The 20,477-nt window shown below is 40.0% G+C and overlaps 1 protein-coding gene across 1 annotated transcript in view; it reads right to left on the bottom strand.

The window, feature by feature from the left end:
* The window catches only part of PKHD1 (PKHD1 ciliary IPT domain containing fibrocystin/polyductin), a gene marked incomplete at both ends in the record, with an annotated part of 259,585 nt that overhangs the window by 113,002 nt on the left and 126,106 nt on the right, over positions 1-20,477 (bottom strand). Inside the window, 5 exon segments of the mRNA XM_084284494.1 lie at positions 1,332-1,527; positions 2,030-2,207; positions 15,094-15,340; positions 17,014-17,149; positions 20,187-20,321. Of these exon segments, the coding sequence (XP_084140620.1) occupies positions 1,332-1,527; positions 2,030-2,207; positions 15,094-15,340; positions 17,014-17,149; positions 20,187-20,321 (892 nt within the window).

The following is a 20,477-nucleotide window of genomic DNA, read 5'->3' on the forward strand; positions in this document are numbered from 1 at the left end:
CTATTCAACAGCTATATCTGCTCTAGCAGACTAAACTAGGCAGAGCTATGGGACTAAGAACTGGCTCCCAATAATCTGCATGGCAATATTGCTGGCCAACTTTCTGGCACGTCTTTGGCCCAGACCAGTGCACTCTCCCAGATGGTGACCATTATGGTTTGGGAGTTAGCACAGGACAGGGATCTTTCCTAATTTGAAGCCTGGGTGCATCCAGCCTGTTTTGAGAGAGAAAATGTTAAGCTGTATGGACACAAGCTGTGCAATACGAGTTGGCCTCAGGACCAGAGATAGATGTGGCAAGTATGACCCCTCAAACTGAGGTTAAGGGATAGGCTTCCTCATTTCTCCTCAATTTTTATTTCTGTCAGACTGTTTTGTGGATTACCTGCCTTCATTCCAGCCATGTTTTCCTCTCCTCTCTCCCAGTCATTGTTCCAGTTGCTTGTTCCTAAGCAGATCCTATATGAAAAACCCATTTGCCTGCCATCTCCACAGTGTAAGTCAAAAGCAATTCACTAAAATGAATGGATTACATCAGTGACAAAACTCCCTGTTTCTGTGAAAATTAGCATCTTGATGCTTTAGTTTCCCTGTATGATGAACACAAAGGATAAACTATGCCTCTCTAAGGCACTGAAGTGCCTTTGTTATTCTAGATTCTACTATTATTAATGACAGCAACAATCATTACCTTGCCTTTTACATACAGAACTTAGACCCTTAGAAAAGAATTCGCTTGAGAAGGGGAATTATGGGAACTGACCACATCTTAAAAGAATAAATAAAATTTGAACGTATTGACAATCCCAATAAATAACATTAAATACCCAAATTTCTTAAAGAAGAGACCACCATACTTCATGATCCAGTGTACAAAGCCACCACTCTCAGATGTGAAGGTTTATGATGCTTTTGAAAGTTTACAGTCACAGGAAAAATCCTTGTTCAGTAATCCTATTGCTTTCAGTGGGCTTATCCTAGATAGATTGCACATGGTTTATTAATGATACATGTGATATGGGACCAGCTGACACCAGAGATCATTAGTGGAATTTAATGCCTTTTCCTCTCCAAAACACCAATTCAAATTCAACTGATGTCATCTCACCCACTATTTATGATACATTCCTGTTCTTGATAGATTAGGCATCAGATAGATCGGATAGATACTGACCTGATGTGCATGCATTTACCTATTTGATTGGTCTTATTGGAGAACTGCATGCTTATTGAAAGGCCATTTAAAGACTTTCTTGTGTCTAGGGCTTTTTAATGCCTGGGGGCTTTAATTGAAAAGACATCAGACATTATAACCCTCATATTGCACTTACCCAAGTAGGTTAGTTTCCTCAGTCTGCTGTCGAGATACCAGTCACAGTTCCCATGATGACCATAGGAAGGCAGTGATTGGAGTGGCTGTCCAGTCCTATTTCCACAGGACACTATAACCTCAGAATGGGCAGGAAGATCCTTGTGCTCCACCAGCAAGTAATTCCCAGTTGTGAAGTTGCTAAATGTCACTGAATACTAGAGAAGGGGGAACCAAAATAAACACATCTGTCTCTGTGATTAGAGCTCCACAGAGCGCAGTATAATAGAGGATGATGTTCCACATGTGCAACATATTCTTTTGCAAAATGTGTACTGAAAACATGGAAGAGAGTGGGGAAAATTAAGTAGGAGGTGATGGTGAATGTAGATAAAATTCCCTTGTCACCTTAAAAGATACAGAAGAACTATGTCTTCTGAAAACCATCCTTTGATATGTCTCAAGATAATACGAATTTTGTAGGTTTCTTAGCACCACATTGAACATTCATCTACTATGTCCAAAATCTTATTCCTACTCCAAGTTACTTCTGAGAGCTTCAAGACTAGGTCATCATATCTAAACCCTGCCTGTAAATACAGAGAGATTTTTTGAGTGCACTTAATGCTTCTTTTTCCTCTCTCTGCCCACCCAGAAAGATGAAAGCATGACTATCTCTTCCAAATATAATTTAGAAATTATAAAAAATGTCTGTGTTACCTGGAGCTGTTTGCTGACCAAAGGGTTGTCAAATGTCAGCATGTAAGTCTCTTTATCCAAAAGAAGAACCATCCAGCCATATGGGTTTGATAAAGTATCAGGGACATAATTGACTGTGGTTGTCTTATTCCTACTGTCAGTCACGGTTAAATTATAGGGAATGTCTGGAGCCTCTTTTCTGGAGAAAAAAAAAAAAAAAATACACAACTATGTCATTTTGCAACCTTTACAGTTCTATTTTTATTTGAATTACAGTAGTATGTGTTGTCTCTCTCTCAGAACGTGACTTCATTTGTATAGTTCTTTACAAACACAGTAAGAAACGATCTCTGCCTGAAGAGCCATAAAAAGAGAGAGAGAAAGAGAGACAAAGGGTGGAAGATAAAAGGCACAGAGGAGCAAGGTTTGTGCCAAAGCAGAGCAATGGCAATAGCCAGGGTACCAGCTCCTGTACTGCCGGGATATTTTCCCATCCACCAGGCTCATGATCCTCAGGCTCAACTTTCTGGATCTTCATCTTCATACAATGGTTTAATAGAGTTTCCTGGTTAGTCCTACTTAAGCAGTCAGAAGTTTTATTAAGGCTGAAGGTGAGAAAATCCTGTATAATTAAAAATGCTGCACTTTGCCTGGCACAGCATGCAGTACAAAGCTGGGGCTGCTGCAGACTGATGAAAGACTTCACAAAGTGGGTGAACATTTAGTACAGCGTGTCTGCTGAGCATCCAAATGAGAACTCAACCCCCTTTTCCACTAGCACTTTCCTCTCCTAATTCCTATCCAATCTACTCAGAGGAAAAACTTCCTGAAAATATCACCAATAGCAATGATATTCTGAATGGCTAAAAACCCTTTAAAATTAAGACAGCTGGGGGCCTTTCTCTACTAAAAATAGCAAATAATGCAGTGAGGCTAGAATAGATATAACTACCTGCCTTGAGTATCGCCAAAAATTTACACTGCTACCTCTCCAGGGGCAGACTCCATCTTTTTCCTGCACATACACTTTTTTCAAATTATGCTAAACTGACCTTGATTTTTGAGCTTCTAGCCAGATTAACTTCTTACTAGTACTATTGTGAGTTTCCTTAAGATACAAGGCTGCGTAATGTAATGTGTAAAAATACAGAATACTCCGCTTTGAGGAATTCATTTGTTGAAGGCAACAAACTGCGTGAAGGAAAGGATGAAGATGAAAGGCCACTAACCTTTCTGATGTTCAGATATTGAACATCGTCTCTTCATGTCTGATCATAAGCTGCTTCAAAACAAAGATTTTAATTCTGGTCCTCAGCATCTTGCATACCTGCAATAGCTCTTGAAATGGATACAAGCTATGGTTTAAACTATGTTCTGGTTAGCTACACTGTGCTACTGCTCCACATCTGGAACTTGACCGAGAAGGTCTTTGAGCAGCCTCCAAAGACACCATAGAAGGCCTTACTGACTTATAAAGCAACAAAGATGGATTTATTTTGTAACTGAATCATGCCATTCACATTAAATATCAACAGAGAAAAAGTAGCTTATATCTTCAGGACTGAAGGTGCTAAAATACTGTTTCACTCAAATTGGTACATGACACCCCGGCCCGGGATATATGAAAGACATAGGAAGAATGAAGTCACAGCTGCTGGAATTTACTTTTTTTAATGTTAAGCATTGAACTATGGTCATACCTGCTCCCTCTAGAGGCAACAAGGAGCATCCAGCTCCTCCAGAGGATGTAAGATGTGAGGTGGGCTAAAATGTTCTCTGCAGTAGCTTTTTCTCCATGACCTGAATGAATTTGTGCAACAAGACTTCCACATGAGGAATCACATTCTGATATCAAAAGTGACAAAGAATAAATCCTAGCCTAAGAGCCTCATCCCTGTCTCCTTACTGTGCATACATGCACAGACTGCCTAAGCTTGTCTGAAAATTTGATGCATCCCATTGTGGCACCCTTCTCAGTAGAAACTGGCAGAGATTATTCCATATCCTGAGCATAATCCCAGTTGGCTTGCAAAGGGATTGATGCGAGGCTGGCTAAACCACTACAAATACAGGAGGAACTCTGATGGCAGCATCCACAATTCCTGTTGAAGACTTCCCATTCTAGAAAGAGTTTTACCCCATCATCACCAGCATCTCCCATCCCATGCACCCACAGTACTACAGGTGCTTGTAAGAAAATTGTGGTTTCAGCTGCAGAACCACAACTTGCAAGTTTTTTCCTACTTCTTGCATTTCTACATATTATGCGTGGGGAATTGATAGGGATACATGTCCTAGGACTGCATATCATTCGCAGCAGAGGAGAAGCCTTGCTGGCTTGCCACGGTACCCTGGGGCCATGATTCTGCCATAAAGATGAACACAGCAGATTTATGCATGAATCAAGTGCTGCTGCAGGATCAAGGCAAGTTGATGATTTCACCTTTAGTCCACTTAGTCAGTTTTGGCATTTGAGCTGACACTGAGCTAAAAATAAAAAGTCTTTTTATTGTATCTGAAACAGTATTTCTAACTGTCAGAATATTAGCCCACAACTAGATATCCTGGAATCATAGTATCATCCAGGATGGAAAAGACCTCTAAGATCACCTAGTCCAACCTTTAACCTAGCAATAAAGTTAATTAAACCATGCTACTAAGTTCGAAATCTACACGTTTCTTGAAGACCTCCAGGGATGGTGACCCAATCACTTCCTTGGGCAGCCTGTTCCAAAGTCACACAACCCTTCCAGTAAAGAATTTTCTCCTAATATCCTAAACCTACCTTGTGCAACTTGAGGTCATTTCCCCTTGTCTTATCACTCAGTGCTTGGGAGAAGAGCCCCTCTTAGCATATTACTCTGTGCTTTAGACTGGATACGACCCTCTTACTCAAGACAGACAATGCTGAAGCTCATCATCTTGCAGTCATTACATGACTTCTGGTACATGTAATTTTTGTCTCAGCTCCCCCTTGCTGCTGCAGAGACAATAGAAAACTACTGAAGCAGTTGTCTTGGAGGAGGGTTGCTTGCAGATTTTTTTTTCTCTTTTAAAATCAGTTTGTTTTTTGTTTGTTTGTTTGTTTGTTTGTTTTCTATTCTGTTGCCTATCACTTTGGCAAAGGGCTTTCTGACTACCCAGAAACATTCAGCTGAGAAACAGCAGTGGGAAACAGGGGAAATGTGAATCAGCAAAGAATCACTCAACCAGAAGATATTGGCAGACCAATGAAACTGACTGGAAGGAGTTTATAAGGCTTAAACAGCTTTCGTACTACTAATAAACCTCCTCTTATAGGCATTAACTGGACCAGGATATTAGGCTGCTAATTAAGCAAGTAAATGACAAGCACATTATCGCCACAGTTATCAGCACCTGCACAGGTATTCAAGAAAACATTTTTAGCAGCAGTGGCATACCAAATATAGCGTGGTGCAGCATTAAACTCTCCTGCACATCAGAAATTGCCTGATTGAGTTACAAAGGTGTACAATGCCACAGTAAGTGACGGAGACTCTGACGCATCCTCTGTGCAGTATAGATCCTCACTTTTTTGCTCTTTACTCTTTTTGTTCTTCATTGCTGGAGAAGTCTGATGAGACTGCTTTGACCACTCATCTCGGGGATTTCTTCACAGTACTTCCAAGAAACTATAAAGACAGAGGAGAAAGCCAGGAAGGGGCAATTCTGCTGGGATACAGGGAGGGATACAAGTCTACAGATTTGTCTGTAAGAAATTTAGGCTGCAATGCCACACTTGCCTGGTAGACTCCCTGACTAGCGAATGCATTGTGAATCCGAGATAGTTGGATATGACCTTGATGTGAAGTTATAAAGTCACCACAAATAGCTATCCTAAACTACATAGCTAACTTCTAGATGGGTACAGTTAAATTAAATAAATCTTTCTAGTATTCCAGGAGCCTTCATTGCGGAATTTTCCTTTGGGAAAAAAAAAAAAAAAAAAAAAGGCGCCATAAAGCTTTGCACAGCTTATAGTAAGATAGTCTAGGTTCCCTGACCTTCATTTGGAACTTTGTTCATGACCTAGGAAGGAAAGGGAGCCAAAGAGAAAGACTGCCTGGCATCTTATAGCCTGAAGCCTCTGGGGTTTCCTTCCCCTGGAATGTTGCATCCTTGCTTTTCACACATCTTGCACCCACAAACACAATGCCCCGCTCCTGACATAGTGCACCACGCCAAAAAAAAAAAAAAAAAAAAAAAAGAAAAGGAGCACCTGATAATCTCTGCAACTCTGCACAGAAAACTTGTACAAGAAAACACTGAGCCTGGTACTGCATTCTCCTTACAAGGACGTCAGCGGGCTTGATTTTTTCACCTATATGCCAAACAGTCACCAAAATGGAAGCATCCTACTAATGGAATTACCAGCCACAATTAGCACCATTTCCATTTGCCCTAAATAGCCAGCGATTTCACTGTGCCCTAAATAGCCACCAATCTACCTCTCCTTAATGTTAATGAAGCAGAGTAGCGCTCGCACACACGAGTATTTCTAATTCAGAGGATCTGAGGGAGCCTGCACGCATCATTAACATGGAGAGCTTCATTATCAGAGGAAAGAGCCTTCCCCTGAACTTCCCCTGGCTTTATTTGAAAGAAACTAGGAGGCAATGGTCTTAATGCAAAATTAACCCTCGCTTTAAACTGCTGGAAGCCTTTACAAACTGTAAGGGGAAAAAAAGGATGACTCATTGAAAAGGCTGTATTTTTATATTGAAGCAGGTTTCAATTAAGGAGCAATTTGCTCTAGAAATATGGCAGGATTGCTAGATAGGACTTTACAGTCTGAGTAACAATTTACCAATTGTAATCATATAAACTGTTATGTAATTTAGCTCAAGTGCATTGTGCAGAACTGTTCAACATAGATGGCCCACAAAGGATTTGTTAAACCAATCAACAACATCAAGCAGAACAAATATTAACTCTCCTGTTTATGTTTACCATTAGCTTACTTATCCTAAGGGTCCATATCTGTGTGTATGAATGCAGACGCTGTGTTTAGCTCTAAATGCTTTCTGTTTGATACATTTGTGTAATAATCCATTATGATTATCCCTCTCCTAAAACAGGAAACAATATAGCATCTAACTTCAAATGGGACACCAAATGTTTATATCAACAGTACAATTTATTGTTGGCCAAATGGAGGCTAATTCCAAATTATAGCCATACCAAACACTTTACAGGTTTGATGCTAGTCCCAAGAATGGTTCATTTTACTTTAATTGCCAAGAGTCGGAATTTTCAGCTGCTTTCAGTAAATGCGTGCATCTTTGTTGAGAAAGCATTTGATTCAAATCATCCTTGTATTAGGAATCCTTCCCATCAAGCTTTTGCAAGCAGTTTTTTTGGAAAGTAACTAGATCGTTGTTCTTGAGCAGCCTCTATGGAATAGGCTTTCTGAATTTGAAGTAAAGAAGAATTGAGATTATCTCCCAGGAGCAGAGAGTCTTGTGAGCAACAAGCTAAGAGGGCTCCTTTTAAGACAACTTTTGAGTTGGCTGCTCTGGCTTCTATGTAACTCATCCTTGTTCTTAAATCAGTTCCTCAGCTTCTACAGTTTACAGGCTGGTATTTTAAGGAAAACTAAAATCAGGTGCAAATTCTGAGCTGCAATGTGGCTGGTAAGCAAGCAGTTCAAATATATTTGCACCGTAAGCATAGCAAAGACCTGTAGATGACAACTTTGTCATCCTGCTTGATGTGGGCATCAGGTAAGGGCTCTGAAGCATCCAAGATGGATTTGAAAATTTGGATGCACATACTTTGGTCATGTTTTTAGTGAACCTCTGTTGCCCATTCAGTCCTCTACAAATTACTAATATCTTATAGCTAGTAGTTCTTTGGTTATGATAGAGTGTTCCTGCCGGCAGACATAGCCTGGACCTATCTGTCCCGTAAGAACATCCCAGCAGCTTGACATTTTCCTTGCAAGCAAAGAAAGTGTAGGGCTATCAGATGCCTCCTCAATGCTAAATACTCCCCCTGTACTCAGAAACATCCCAGCCAATAGTCAAGCTGAGGGCTAGGCTTAGGGACATGTTTTGTCTTTTTTACTCACAAGCAGGATCTGTCTTTCTTTCCACTACCCTAGACTGCAGGATAAATGGAAGTCGATCCTTTACTGGGTACCAAATTTCTCTCAGCTGCTTTGGTGGGATGACACAGAGAAAATTTTGAAGCTTAGCTGATGTGTTGGTTGACTGAACACTCAAAAGCCAACTATTAAATATTTGCTTATTTTGTTTATCCACCTTATGTCACAGGTGCCTTGAAAAAGGCTGGGTTATGAGGCCAAGTGAGCGCACATGCTGCCCCATGTGTGAATCCAGTCATCTACACAGGGAGGATACATGACCAGAGAGCAGCTAAGCATGTACACATTGAGTAAAAAAAAAAACGGTGACAGTCAGGGTGTTTCACAGCAGGCGGGTGTTCATCTGAAGGCACCACAGTAAGTAAATATCAAAGGAAAAACAAAACTAGAGTAACCATTTGAACTCTCTTCAAGACTCAAAGACACGGAGGTAGGGGGTATGCTATTCTTTTCACTCTAAGCCATCAGCAGCGCCTGGGTTTGCAGCAACTGAATGCATGCACTACAGGAGAGGATATTAGACCAGATTTAAGAATTAAGGCTATAAAGAAGAAGTTAATCTTTTCCTCTGCAGCAGACTAAGAAGAGGGAAGCAATAAAGGGCTCGAACTACAAGACTGGTGCTGAGCAAGTCCCAGGTTTCCCAAGCAAGAGGGGGAAAGCAACTGAAAAGGGAACAAGAGGTGAACTTCCTTCTGGTGCGTGCGGTTGCAAAGTGTTTGGAGTCCCCGTTGCCGCAAGGTGCTGCCTGGCTGCCGATTATTCTAATGCACTCCTCTTGTAAAAATTATGCATAATGTGGAGAAACTTTTAAAGTCACTTAATCATGTTATGACAATTTTTTAATGAAAATTTGTTTTAATATTAATAGAGACTCATATTTTCACTCTAATATGGGTAGCAGTGGCATTTGGAGCAGCCGTATCTAGCCTGCAGCCACGCTGTGCTGTGCCATGGCATAAGCTGTTCTTCAGACTACTCAATAACTTTCCCACATATAAATTTATAAAGACTTTTATAAGCTTCAATTACATTTTTAAAAGACATAAAAACCCTCTTTAAAGGGTGTTTAAGTGACACATTAGTTTAACTTTCAACTGGACTTCGTGGAGAAGGCTTTTGTTACAGCAATGCAGCCTTGGAAATGGATCCCAGTTACCCTGGAAGTTGTTGGGTGAAGAAATTCAGGACAGAGAGTCACTAAATGCTTACTGTTCTCATCTTCTATAACAATCACAAAAAGGGTTCCAAGGGTTTTTCTCCAACAACAAAAATATATATATCATTTTTCTAAACACATTTTGGGGAAGAAAAAAAAAAATGTGCCAATACGTTATTGTACTCTGGTAAATTAAAGAGCACAAACATAAAGAGTTGGGCTCTAGCTTTCAGTTGTCCACATTTTACTCTTAACTTATTAAAATGGTACTGGTCATGCTTTCGGCTTGCATCAACCAGTCCTATCCCAGACAAATCCCAAGCAGGGGAACATTCCCAAAAGGTAGCGCTGATGCAACTTGCCTGATCTTTTGGAGAGAAAGAAGGTTAATAACTTGGCTGTTGCCAAGCCTTGCCAGTTGTCCTCAGAGTCAGGGAATGAACCTGAGGTTGCTGGGATAGAGGTAACCACAGTGTACCAAGCTGTCTCCCTCCTATGCAAGCAAATCACAGAATGTTTTAGCTTGGAGTGGACCACTAGAGGACATCTGGTTCAAACCCCTGCTCAAGCAAGGTCACCAAATAGTGGTTGCTTGTTTTCTGCCCTCCCTCCTTGCCATAACAGGACTCCTCTCTCAAAATCCATTAACTGCCTTTAAGATTTTTGGATCTGGAGTCCAGTCTTTGGGGGATGCAAAAAAAAAAAAAAACACCGTGCCAAGCACCTCACACTATTCATTCAGGAGCACAGAGACTGCATTACCCTAGAGCAAGAGAGCTACTGAGCACAAGAGATGAAATGGTTTTATTGTTATTGCCAGAAATCTTCTCCTAGTACAGTATGACTTCATATCAAAGTGAGGATGCTCTTGTGCTAACACTTCAGTCTGATGATCAGCAAATGTGGCTTCAGTGTTTAAAGCTTGGACTTGAGGCTTGCATATCATTTTTCACCCCTGGTTTTGATTGTCCCCCATCCTCCCGACAGCAGGGACTTAGCACAAATTGTAAGTACAATGAGGAACTAGCAAGTTGCAGATTTGACAGGTCATGTACTCCAGAGCTGGTAGAGCACCACTGAAGGGTTTTATTTCCACAGCAATTCTTTGCTTATCAGAAACTGAAGAAACCCAAGCATCAGTACCTAAACAATACTTTAATCTTTTTACTGATGTTAGATGAATCCAAGAGACTGTTTTGCTAGGAAATTCTTCCTGTCACCCAGCCTATCTTTCTTATTCTGTCTGCTCAACCTCTGCCAATTGCTCCTAGTCATGTTTTGTTGTATTAATCCCAAACTATTCATTTTTTATTGTGAACACTCTTCAAATACATCTGGACAAAATTCACCCTTTCCTTTTCTTCCCCACCCCCTCATCCTCATGTCATGCTGTGGATATTTTATTAATTGACTTGCATCCTTCATCCCCTCCAGCTCCTTTTGCTTCCCACCCTGTTTCTCCACCAGGTCCATTCTGGAGAATTGTCTCTGTGACCGAAGCCTCCTGGACTCACTGCTTTGAACACCAGCTGTTGCCTGCTCTGCTTGGCTGCCTGCTGACAGTCTTTCAACTTAACATGACAGTGATTTGGCTGGTAGGAGCTACTCACGAGAGAGGATCTGGAAGCAGCACAGAGAAGATGTTTTCAGTCTCTCAGGTTACTCTTGTGAGTACATAGTCCTCAAGAGGGCAGGCTAACAGCTGGCTACTGGGGCTGCCAAGTATCTTTGACACAAATTGACTTCCAGCTCATGTAGGTGAATAAGAAAGGAAAGGAAGGGGACTTGCTGGAAATAAGAGATTGATATAAATCATATCAAGGGGATTGGGCACTTCAGTCACTTATATGATCATATCATATCATGGTGGTAGGGGGACGGTTGGACTAGATGATCTTGGAGGTCTTTTCCAACCTTAGTGATTCTATGACTATCTAATTCAGCAATTTACACGGAAGACAAAGTTTAGACCAGGGTTCAAACCACAATGGTGCAGATGAACTCCTATTTGTACTTGTTCTTCTTACACCCCTTTTGATGCAAGGAGGAATGATGTGTATTGAAGACATTACCTATCATAAAATATTATTAGATATCGTGGCAGTGCCCAAAAGTACTCATATCTATACTAAGTGTGGTGAGAAACTACACCAACCACACACTATTGAGCAAAGATCTCCAGTCCATATAATCAAGGTTAAAAAGTGGCTAGAAAAGGAACTAGATTGCATAAGACCTCATGCTGAAGTGATCAAGAAAGACAACTAGCATAGTAGTATTTTGCCATCTAATCAGTACACGTTGTTAAATCAGAACAATTCCAAACTCTTAATTTAGTGCAGCCTTTTGTTTTCACTAGTTGAAACAAATAAGCACATCCAAAGCCTGCAGGTAGCTGAAAGTCATATAGTTTCCCACTTCAAAGGAACACATGATAATTTTTTTTCCCTATTTGCAAAGGAAAAAAATATTTCTTCTAAAACATGAGTTGTAAGATAGAAATGAATTAATAACAGAGCTTTGACAGAGCACTTCAACATTGCTGCCTGTGTACTACAAACCTGAAACAGCAAAAAATGGCGAATGATTCAAACTCATACTTTGAAAAGAAAGTGAAATGTTGAGTGGAGCACTGGGAAGGGAAGATGAGCATGGAGTGGTACTCAGATTATTAAAATCCTTTTTTCTCCCCTTTTCTTTTTATGCCAGGAGTTCTTCCAATATAACAGAAATGGTGAAAGTACTTGGCTGAGCAGTATTTCTCCACTGGATCCCTTTAACTGCCAGCTGCTTAAAGGCAAGAGCAAATCCAGCTTGGGGAGGCAAGTGAAGCAACAGAAGTGTGCTGGGATGGTACTCAGGAGCCAGTGGGAAAGAGCTGGACTTCAGGACTGGGTTATTGCAAAGGTGGGATATAAGGTGATACAAGTAGGAGGCTGAACTCTCCAGAACAATTTTTATGTCTCCAGAAAAAGAAAAAAAAAAAAAGGTTAAAAGTAATATTCTGTTGCAAACTTACAGTAGGCATGGCAGTGCAAAGAGATACCAGCAAAGCAGACACGTAGCTTACATCATAAGGTGTGGTTTTATCCATACAGATCGTCTCCAACAAAACTGTCTCATCCATTCATAGGGTATGTAAGCAGTCAGACACAAACCTGCAGCTACACCTCTATGGGTAAGCTAACTGGTGCTGTGACCTATCCTTCGGCCTTGAGGCCACATGGTATGGCCTAGCCGTACAATATATTCATACAATATAACTCCTGCAGCCTCCAAAAAACACAGACAGATACAAATTGCCCTACTGGAAATGGTCCCTGGGTCAGGTTAAATTATGTGGGAGTGGCATAGCTGTCATGGGCAAAACTGTGCCAGGGACCATTATGACCCTTTAATAATAATAATAATAATAATAATAAAAAAAAAAAAAAAAAAAAAAAAGAAACTGGGAATGGATTCAAAACTAAGTAAAAAAGAGAGACACACTGCATTTACATATATATGTATATATATATATACACACATATACATATATACATGCAAGAACACTCTCTGTGTATGCCTTATGCCTTATTTCTTATGTCTTATGTCTGCATGTCTTATTTCCCCCAAAACCAGTGTAGAAGGCAGGTGGAGGAAAATCTTGGCATTCAATTTAGGATTAAGGCACCTAAGTGTCTATAGATGTTTATATGTGCTTTGGGTAACTAAATACCCATTACAGTCACTAACATCATAGTAAGTACAGTCAAGAGAAGCCCAAATAGCAATTCAGCTGACTGGCCCCAAAGAGAGGGACCAGAGAAACAGGCATCTGGTGTTTTTTAAAATGTCTCTAGGAATCCAAAATATCAGAGTGAGATGGCAGATCTGATACAGCACCTGTGAGAGAGCCTTGATCTTCTGCCACTAGAGTGACAAAGTGAGTCATTATGATCAATTTTAAATGTCACCAGACACCTTTGCATGGGCAACCAAATCAAGGACCCAGGTTTCCATCAGCCATAGTAGGACACATTGTCAATATCCACGTGGTGACTACACATGCTCTTCAATAAAATATCTAAGTTTTTATGTCTTAACTCAATTTGAATTCACTCATATTGAATTTTTGGCTCAACTGCCAAATCATTCCCGTAATATTTGAGTGCTGAATAAGCTTAGAGCTATATCACAATTTTACTGCAGTTGCTTTCATCTACAAAGTGATTCGTTCATTTATGCTTTGGCTTCCTCCACCATTTAAGACAAAGAAATGTTGCTGTTGTTTTGTTTTTCTCCATTTCAGTCTATAAACAGTAGTATTATCACAAGTGCCCATTGTAATCAAGTGGAAACTGGTATCTTAACTAATTCAGAAGAGCAATTAACTAGTTGTCAAGAAAGCCCTGCCTCCCACAGTAATAAAAGCTTACTTTTGAGTTTCATATCTCCCTTAAACCATTGTTTGATTCCATAATATTGATAGTGAGCCATAATCACATAGACTGAAACAGGTTTGATGATCTGAACTGACTACATGTACCTCACAGAAAGCAAGGAACAGCACAGAGAACTTGTGGATGTCCCATCCCCAGAGGTGTTCAGATCCAGACTGGATGAGGCCCTAGGCAACCTGAGTGGGTGGCATTCTTGCCCATGGCAGGGGGTAGGAACTGGGTGATCTTTGAGGTCCTTTCCAACCCAAGCCATTCTATGATTCTGTGATAAGAGACATGGCTACAACAGAATGGCAGAAAATTATCTACCAGAAAGTTTTCTTTTAATTAAATACGTCGTGAAGTTATTATACCCTCTGTACAATATGTCTGTTCATTGCATGACAGCTGGGCCCATGAAATAATAAAATGCTTATGGAACTTACAAAGAAATGAAATTAGATGCCAGAAATATTCTGCTGAAGACATGAAAAACTAACCTATTTGTGACCTCCTATCCTTTGGGAACCGTTAGGGAAATCTCTCACAATGAGTATAAAAGGAAACACTCTCAGAGCATGACTTAAAATATAATTAAATTCAAACTTTTTTCTACATTTTATCAACAGTGGAGGTGTTCTCATGATCTATGTCTACTTTATATTTCAGCAGTCAGAAAATCTTGGCAAAGTTCCCAATCCACCCACTAAACCTGACTGTGGCTAAGGCTTGGTCATCAATCTCACTTTGAACATTAATGTGTCAGTGTCCACCTTGAGCTGGATTCTCAGTACTACAAAAGCCCATTTATATCCCTCTGGTAATTTGAAGAGGGACAAAATAGAGATACACCACAATCACCATTCAAAAGTCAACTTAACACTGCCAGAACTGTCTCCAGACAGGATCAAGACTATAGATAGAAAACCGGGGTAACAAAGATAACAAGCTTGCTGAGAACCTCAGAAGAAAATCAGGTTTGGACAGGCCATGTCCAAGTTAGTAAACAAAATAAACCAAAGACTGTCCTCTGGCCTAGAGGCCAAGTTGTGTTTATAATTTTTGTAGCTGTCCATACAGCTAAGTTCCCTCATCTAAACTGTGATGACTACATCCAAATTGCCACTTAGGAATGGTCCCTGTGTTGTCACTCAAATTGTGCCTGGGAATTGTCTGGGCAAGGACAAGAAGTCACACCAAAAATGGTGCCAGAGATCATGTGTACAACAGCACGAACTGTTATATGCCAGTGCTCAGGATTTTATCCTGACCTCATTTACGGCCCAGCAAAGAGTCTTGGGATTGAGTTTAGAAACAGCATCTCTCTCAATATAAAACATAGCAAGTGATTTTTTTCAAAAGACAAATGGTTACTTACAAATGAAGAGACATACGGTGAAAAACAAGGTCCCTGCCACAAACGCTGCCACCAGAAGCTTGACTGAAATTGGCACTGGCTGTGCATGAAGCCCCAAGGATGTCTGTAGAAGGGAGGAGATGACTTCCTTCTTGTCCAGTGACAGATCCATCAAGATCTTCAAGGATGGCAGAGTGAGGAAAGGGGAAGGACACTTGGAAAGGTGAGTTGGTGAAGGTCAGATGCTCAGCTCTCACTGTAAACCCACCTGGGGGGAACAAGCAGAAGTTCAGAAACAAAGACAAACCTCTTCAAGGTCTGAAGGCTTCTCTGGAGAAAAAGAGATTAGCTTCACTTCACTATCACTTTGGAAGAGTGTTTGCTAAGTCAATGGCAGAGGGGAATTCAGAAAAAAAATAAAGAAATAAAAAAAGTATGTTCTGGCCAGGTCCCACCTGTCCAGCTTCCTGCTGTGACAGGACTTGTTACAGGCTCCTCTGATCCAGGTTCTGCTCTTCCAGTATCTCCTGAGTTTTTCCAAAAACCTCTTCATAAATACCATTGTCAAAAGTTATCATCCCCAAAACAGGAATACTTATAGATATTTTCTGCCCTGTTTATAAGACAAACTTGTCAGAGGTAAGGGCTGCTTATCTGTGTGTGCATATGTTCAGCACCTGGCAGGATAAAGCCTTGGCTAATAAGTGTGGCTGGAGTATGTTTTCACTACTGTAACACTGACAGATACAGCAAGGAGGAATATTCATGTGGGCTAAAGCACAGAAAGTTTTTGAACACATTAATAATTTCAGGAGTGTCCAAAAATTATTGCCCCATGTACCTTAACATGTCAGCTTTGGCATGAGTGTTCATGTGTCAAATTTGGTTACTATTTGCCTATCATTTTGTCAGTTGTAGCCTCTCTGAGTCAGATTTTACTATTCCTCTTGTCCTTTGATCTCACTCACCTCCTGAAGTCTTTTTCTCTGTTATGTTATTGTAGGGCAGTATAAGTTTATATATAAATACATTTAAGAGGTAATTGCAGTTGGAATGTTCTTCAAAGAGCCTTTGGGTACTTCTTCAAAGCTCAAAAGGATGCTTAGTTTACATATATTATCTTAGGCAAATTCACTGAAGGTTTAGGCTGGCCTGAGGTTGTAGCTTGGTAAAATTGTGTGTGGATGCACCATAGTTATTAGACAAATCATTGCTCTTGAACTGTTACATCCCAAAATGAAGAAGCAACAAGTCAAAATATTAAAAAAATATTCCAAAGTCCCACTGAGAAAATAAAATCAGTGCAAAAATAAGGCCACCTTTTTCTCAAAGACATGTACAATATGTGGCTCTGACTAAATGCTGAAGAACTTACAACCTGACCATGAGCAGATCAGAACAGCTGAAGGGTCTTGTTCAGCCCGACAACAATGTCAGCAAAGTGCACACACTAAAAAAAGCTAAGTATTATTGTGAATTGTTGTGCATATCACTACAATCCTGGCTCAGGAATTTTCTCACTTAATCTGAGCTGCACAACAAGCACAGTATCTATCTTGCAGCTCCATATCACCCTCCTATGCTCCATCACCCTGCAAACAGGTAAGAGCTGTTATCTTGGCATCCCAGGTGGGAAGGTGATGCAAAGAGAATGACATGTTTGAAAACTACATACTGCACTGAAATATCAGTAAAACGTATATGCAAATAACTCAAAACCTAACTCTGGATAACTTGTCTATAGCAAACACAGTAATAAGATAACTAAAGCAAAACTGGGGACAGTCCTCTTCATCATTGCATACAACATTTTCCAGGATTCTGATGAAATCTCTATTAGTGATTGTCTGATGAAGCTAAGACCTTCTAAAAATATGAATCCAAAATGGATGCAGCCAAGGACTGTTCAAACACTGCTAAATAAGTGTAGATTGTACTCACCCTGCCCTTGGTAACAGCCAGAACAGGTCATGATTGCTGTGCAAGTGTCTATATCAAAGTTCCTGAAAGCTGTGTTGGAGATGAATAGTTGGTATCTTTTGGGAGTTTTCAGTCCTGCAGACATGCAGGTTCCACCCTGAAATGAAGAAACAAAGAGAACTGAGAAACAAATCAACACATGAATCTCCAGGTCTTAGGAGTCCATGATGCGGTAGCTGGGAGAAAAAGAGGTGACTGCACTTGATCCCCTGGTTCTGGAGCTATTTGAAGGACACTTATAACCATTTGCCTTGCAACTTGTGGCAAGTAACATCTGTTTAATTTACTATTTACATTACGCAATAGTGTTCCTTTCAGTCCTGCCTTCTGCATACTAGGTAAGGTTAGACATCTGAAGGGAGATAGAACTGCACATTCCCTGTGAAGAAAAAATCCACCTGGAAGGCACAGCAAGCAGATTCATTTACATCCCTTTTTACTTTACTTTGTCTTGTCCATCAGGCAGGAAATTTCCATACTTTATAAAGCCAATTATCCTATTTTAGGTTCCAAGAAGAGCCTGACAGCTGAGATTCAAAATATTTTTGCATGACTGGGGATCTGTGGGAAGAATTTAAGCTGGACATGTGAAAAAGAAGAGCAAAACACACAAACAATGAGAAACACAAAAATAAAACTAGATTTAATGGTGATTGGAGGCCATGACAGAGAGGATAAGTGCATATCGCTGCCCATTTATCTTGGAGACAGGCTGGGAAGAAGGAAGTACTTTATGCCAGTGGGTAGCCTAGAGGATAAAGAGCTGGTAGGAACATGTGATGCTGTTTCTGAGGCCAATAAACAGTTTTGCAGAACAGATCCCAAAGGCTGTAGCAGAATATCAAGGGAGAAATCAGCCCTGTGTGAAAATTTGGAATGAAATGGACTTTTAGAAATAGTTTGTCACTTCAAAGGAGTGGTACTATTTTTAATCTCATTAAGAAGCAGTGTCTCCATCACCTCTCTTACTTCGAGGAAAAAACACCTGGGATGATGGTCCTGGTCCTTGGGTCATCTTATTCCAAGTCACTGCTAGGTAGAAAAACCCTAGCTGCTGGTAATAAATTATTCAGAACTCTATGCTTTTTTTCTGCTTACACTTGCCTATTCTTCCACCCCAGCCCCATTTCTATCACTTTTAATGATCAGTAAGTAGAAGAAGAGTGTGAGATGGTAATTCCTCCCCTAGTGTGTGTCACCTGTCTCAGACCTTCTAGTTTTTCACAAATGGCTCTACAAATGGCTTCACAGAGGCATTAAGTTGCTTTATAAAGCAAGGGAGGAGCTGACTGAATGTCCATGAAGGTAACCCCTTGCCTTTTACAGGCCCTGGATCCGGCTCTGCCACTAATATGTTAATTGATCAAAGCTCCGGTTTTGATATGTCCTGATATTTCTGGAAAACAATCTTGGTTTAAAGCACCTCTTTGAAAAACTGGAAGGGCTAGCAGAGAGAAAAATCCAATGTTCCCATTAAATTAATGTCACAAAGTTTTAATTGATATTAAAGAGACATCATTATTAAAGGGAGAATTACATAAATTAAGATGTAAATTATGACAAGGAGGCTCTTATCAAGAGATAATCAAAGATAATCACCCCCCTGGGGTGCAGCAAGAAACAAGGCACAGCTGAGTGCCTCTAAATCTCTTAACAAGTACAGCATCAGAGTCCTTCCATGTATCCTGCAAAGCAAAAACACACACATTTGTGTCTGAGAGAAAGTCATTGTGTCATTGGGCACCTGTAGGACAGGGAGGACAGGAGAGGCTTTCAGGGAGGCCCTCAGGGAAGCCCTCAGGGAAGCCCTGTAGGACAGGATGCTTTCAATAGGCCCACTGCAGAGATTTCTTTCTGTAAGCTTCTGAGGAAAAGTCATTTAAAACTCTTTTTCTGCTGGTCAGAGAGCAAATTAATTTTATGAACAGCAACAGAAACCCAAGCAGGGGAAAGGGGACCTCAAAATTGCAAACAAGCATCTGTGGCCAGTTGTAACTAAAATTCCTTCATCATCTATGTTATTAATCTATGTTACTAATCTGTTAACAACCTCATAGCACCCAAAGGACTTTGTTCAGCTGCCTAAAGAAATAAGAGAAGATCGTATTTATTGCATAAATAAAAATGTTATTTTTTGGTGGCATTTTTCATTCTTAAGTAAATAAGCAGCACTATGTGTTCCAGGTGAACCGATGATGGTATGAGAGAGCAGAGGAAACCAGATAACTAGAAAAGAAATCAAACCTATTATTGCCCTCATCATTCTCCATTCTCAAATCAGTAAACTAAATTCAGTTTTATATGGTTAAATGGTGCATGCATGTTACTGAAAATTATTTATAGGAATTATAAACAAGGAAGACCTCGTTTAAACAAAAAATGTGATTTCTCTTTAAAAAATAGTTTCTGTGAAAAATAGGGAAAAAATAATAATACTTAACTTACTAAAATCCTCCATAATTGAACCCAAGTCATATTTTGGTTTGACTTTTAAATGTCATTTTATATTTTAAAAAAAAAGAATATACATTATAATATAAAATCTTTCAATGTTTCAAAATTCAAACAGAAAAATCAAAGACCTTGCTTCAAGTTTGTTTAAAAACTCTTTGAAACTTTCATACCATGATGAAAAATGGCTTAGAACAAAAAATGCTGATTTTTCCTGCAGAATGCAAACTCTAGTTTCTCAACAGCTGATGTTTATTCAGCTCTGTACCATCAGCTGGTAATGAATGGAGTGCCTGAAAAATGATGCAGGATCCAGCTGATCAAATGCTATTTCTCTTCTGCTGCTGCCAGCAGAAGCAACAAAATCCCTGGTTCCAGCAGGCACTGATGCTGCAAGTTTCTCTGTTTCATCACCAAATCATTGTCCCTTGCAGGTGCTGCTGCTGCAGGCATCATTTTTCCAAGCAGCAGAAGACAGCTAGAGGACTAAGTGTATAGATCAGTGCCCAAAACTCATCCTGAAGCCATTTCTTTTTCTCCCTATGCACAAATTCAAAAGTCAAACTTTACCTAAATTGCCACGGAGCATGGACTTTCAGGTTGCTTATTTGTTTCTCTAAATTTCTGTTTGAAGGGTTGTTGTGCAACTCAAGAGACACTGAGCTAGTTCCTGCAGCGCTTACCTTTTGCCCAATGTGTCCAATTAAAAAACTATTAGCTACAGATGTGTTTCCCAGGCTTTCGACGATGTCAATGCCAAAGTCTGTGCAAGCATAAATCCGGAAACTCTGGAGTATGAGGTTGCTGCTCCTGAAAATCTATATAAAAACATAATAAAGGAATAAAACCAATAATTTTGAAAGACTGTGGTTTATAACTGTGCTTTTCTTATAACACAGTAGAGAGGGTGAGAGTGCAAAACAACTGAATTTATATTTATTATTTGAGAATCTCCCCTTAATTTCTTATTTTAG

Source organism: Netta rufina (assembly GCF_964035555.1).
Source record: "Netta rufina genome assembly, chromosome: 3".
NCBI lineage: Eukaryota > Metazoa > Chordata > Aves > Anseriformes > Anatidae > Netta > Netta rufina.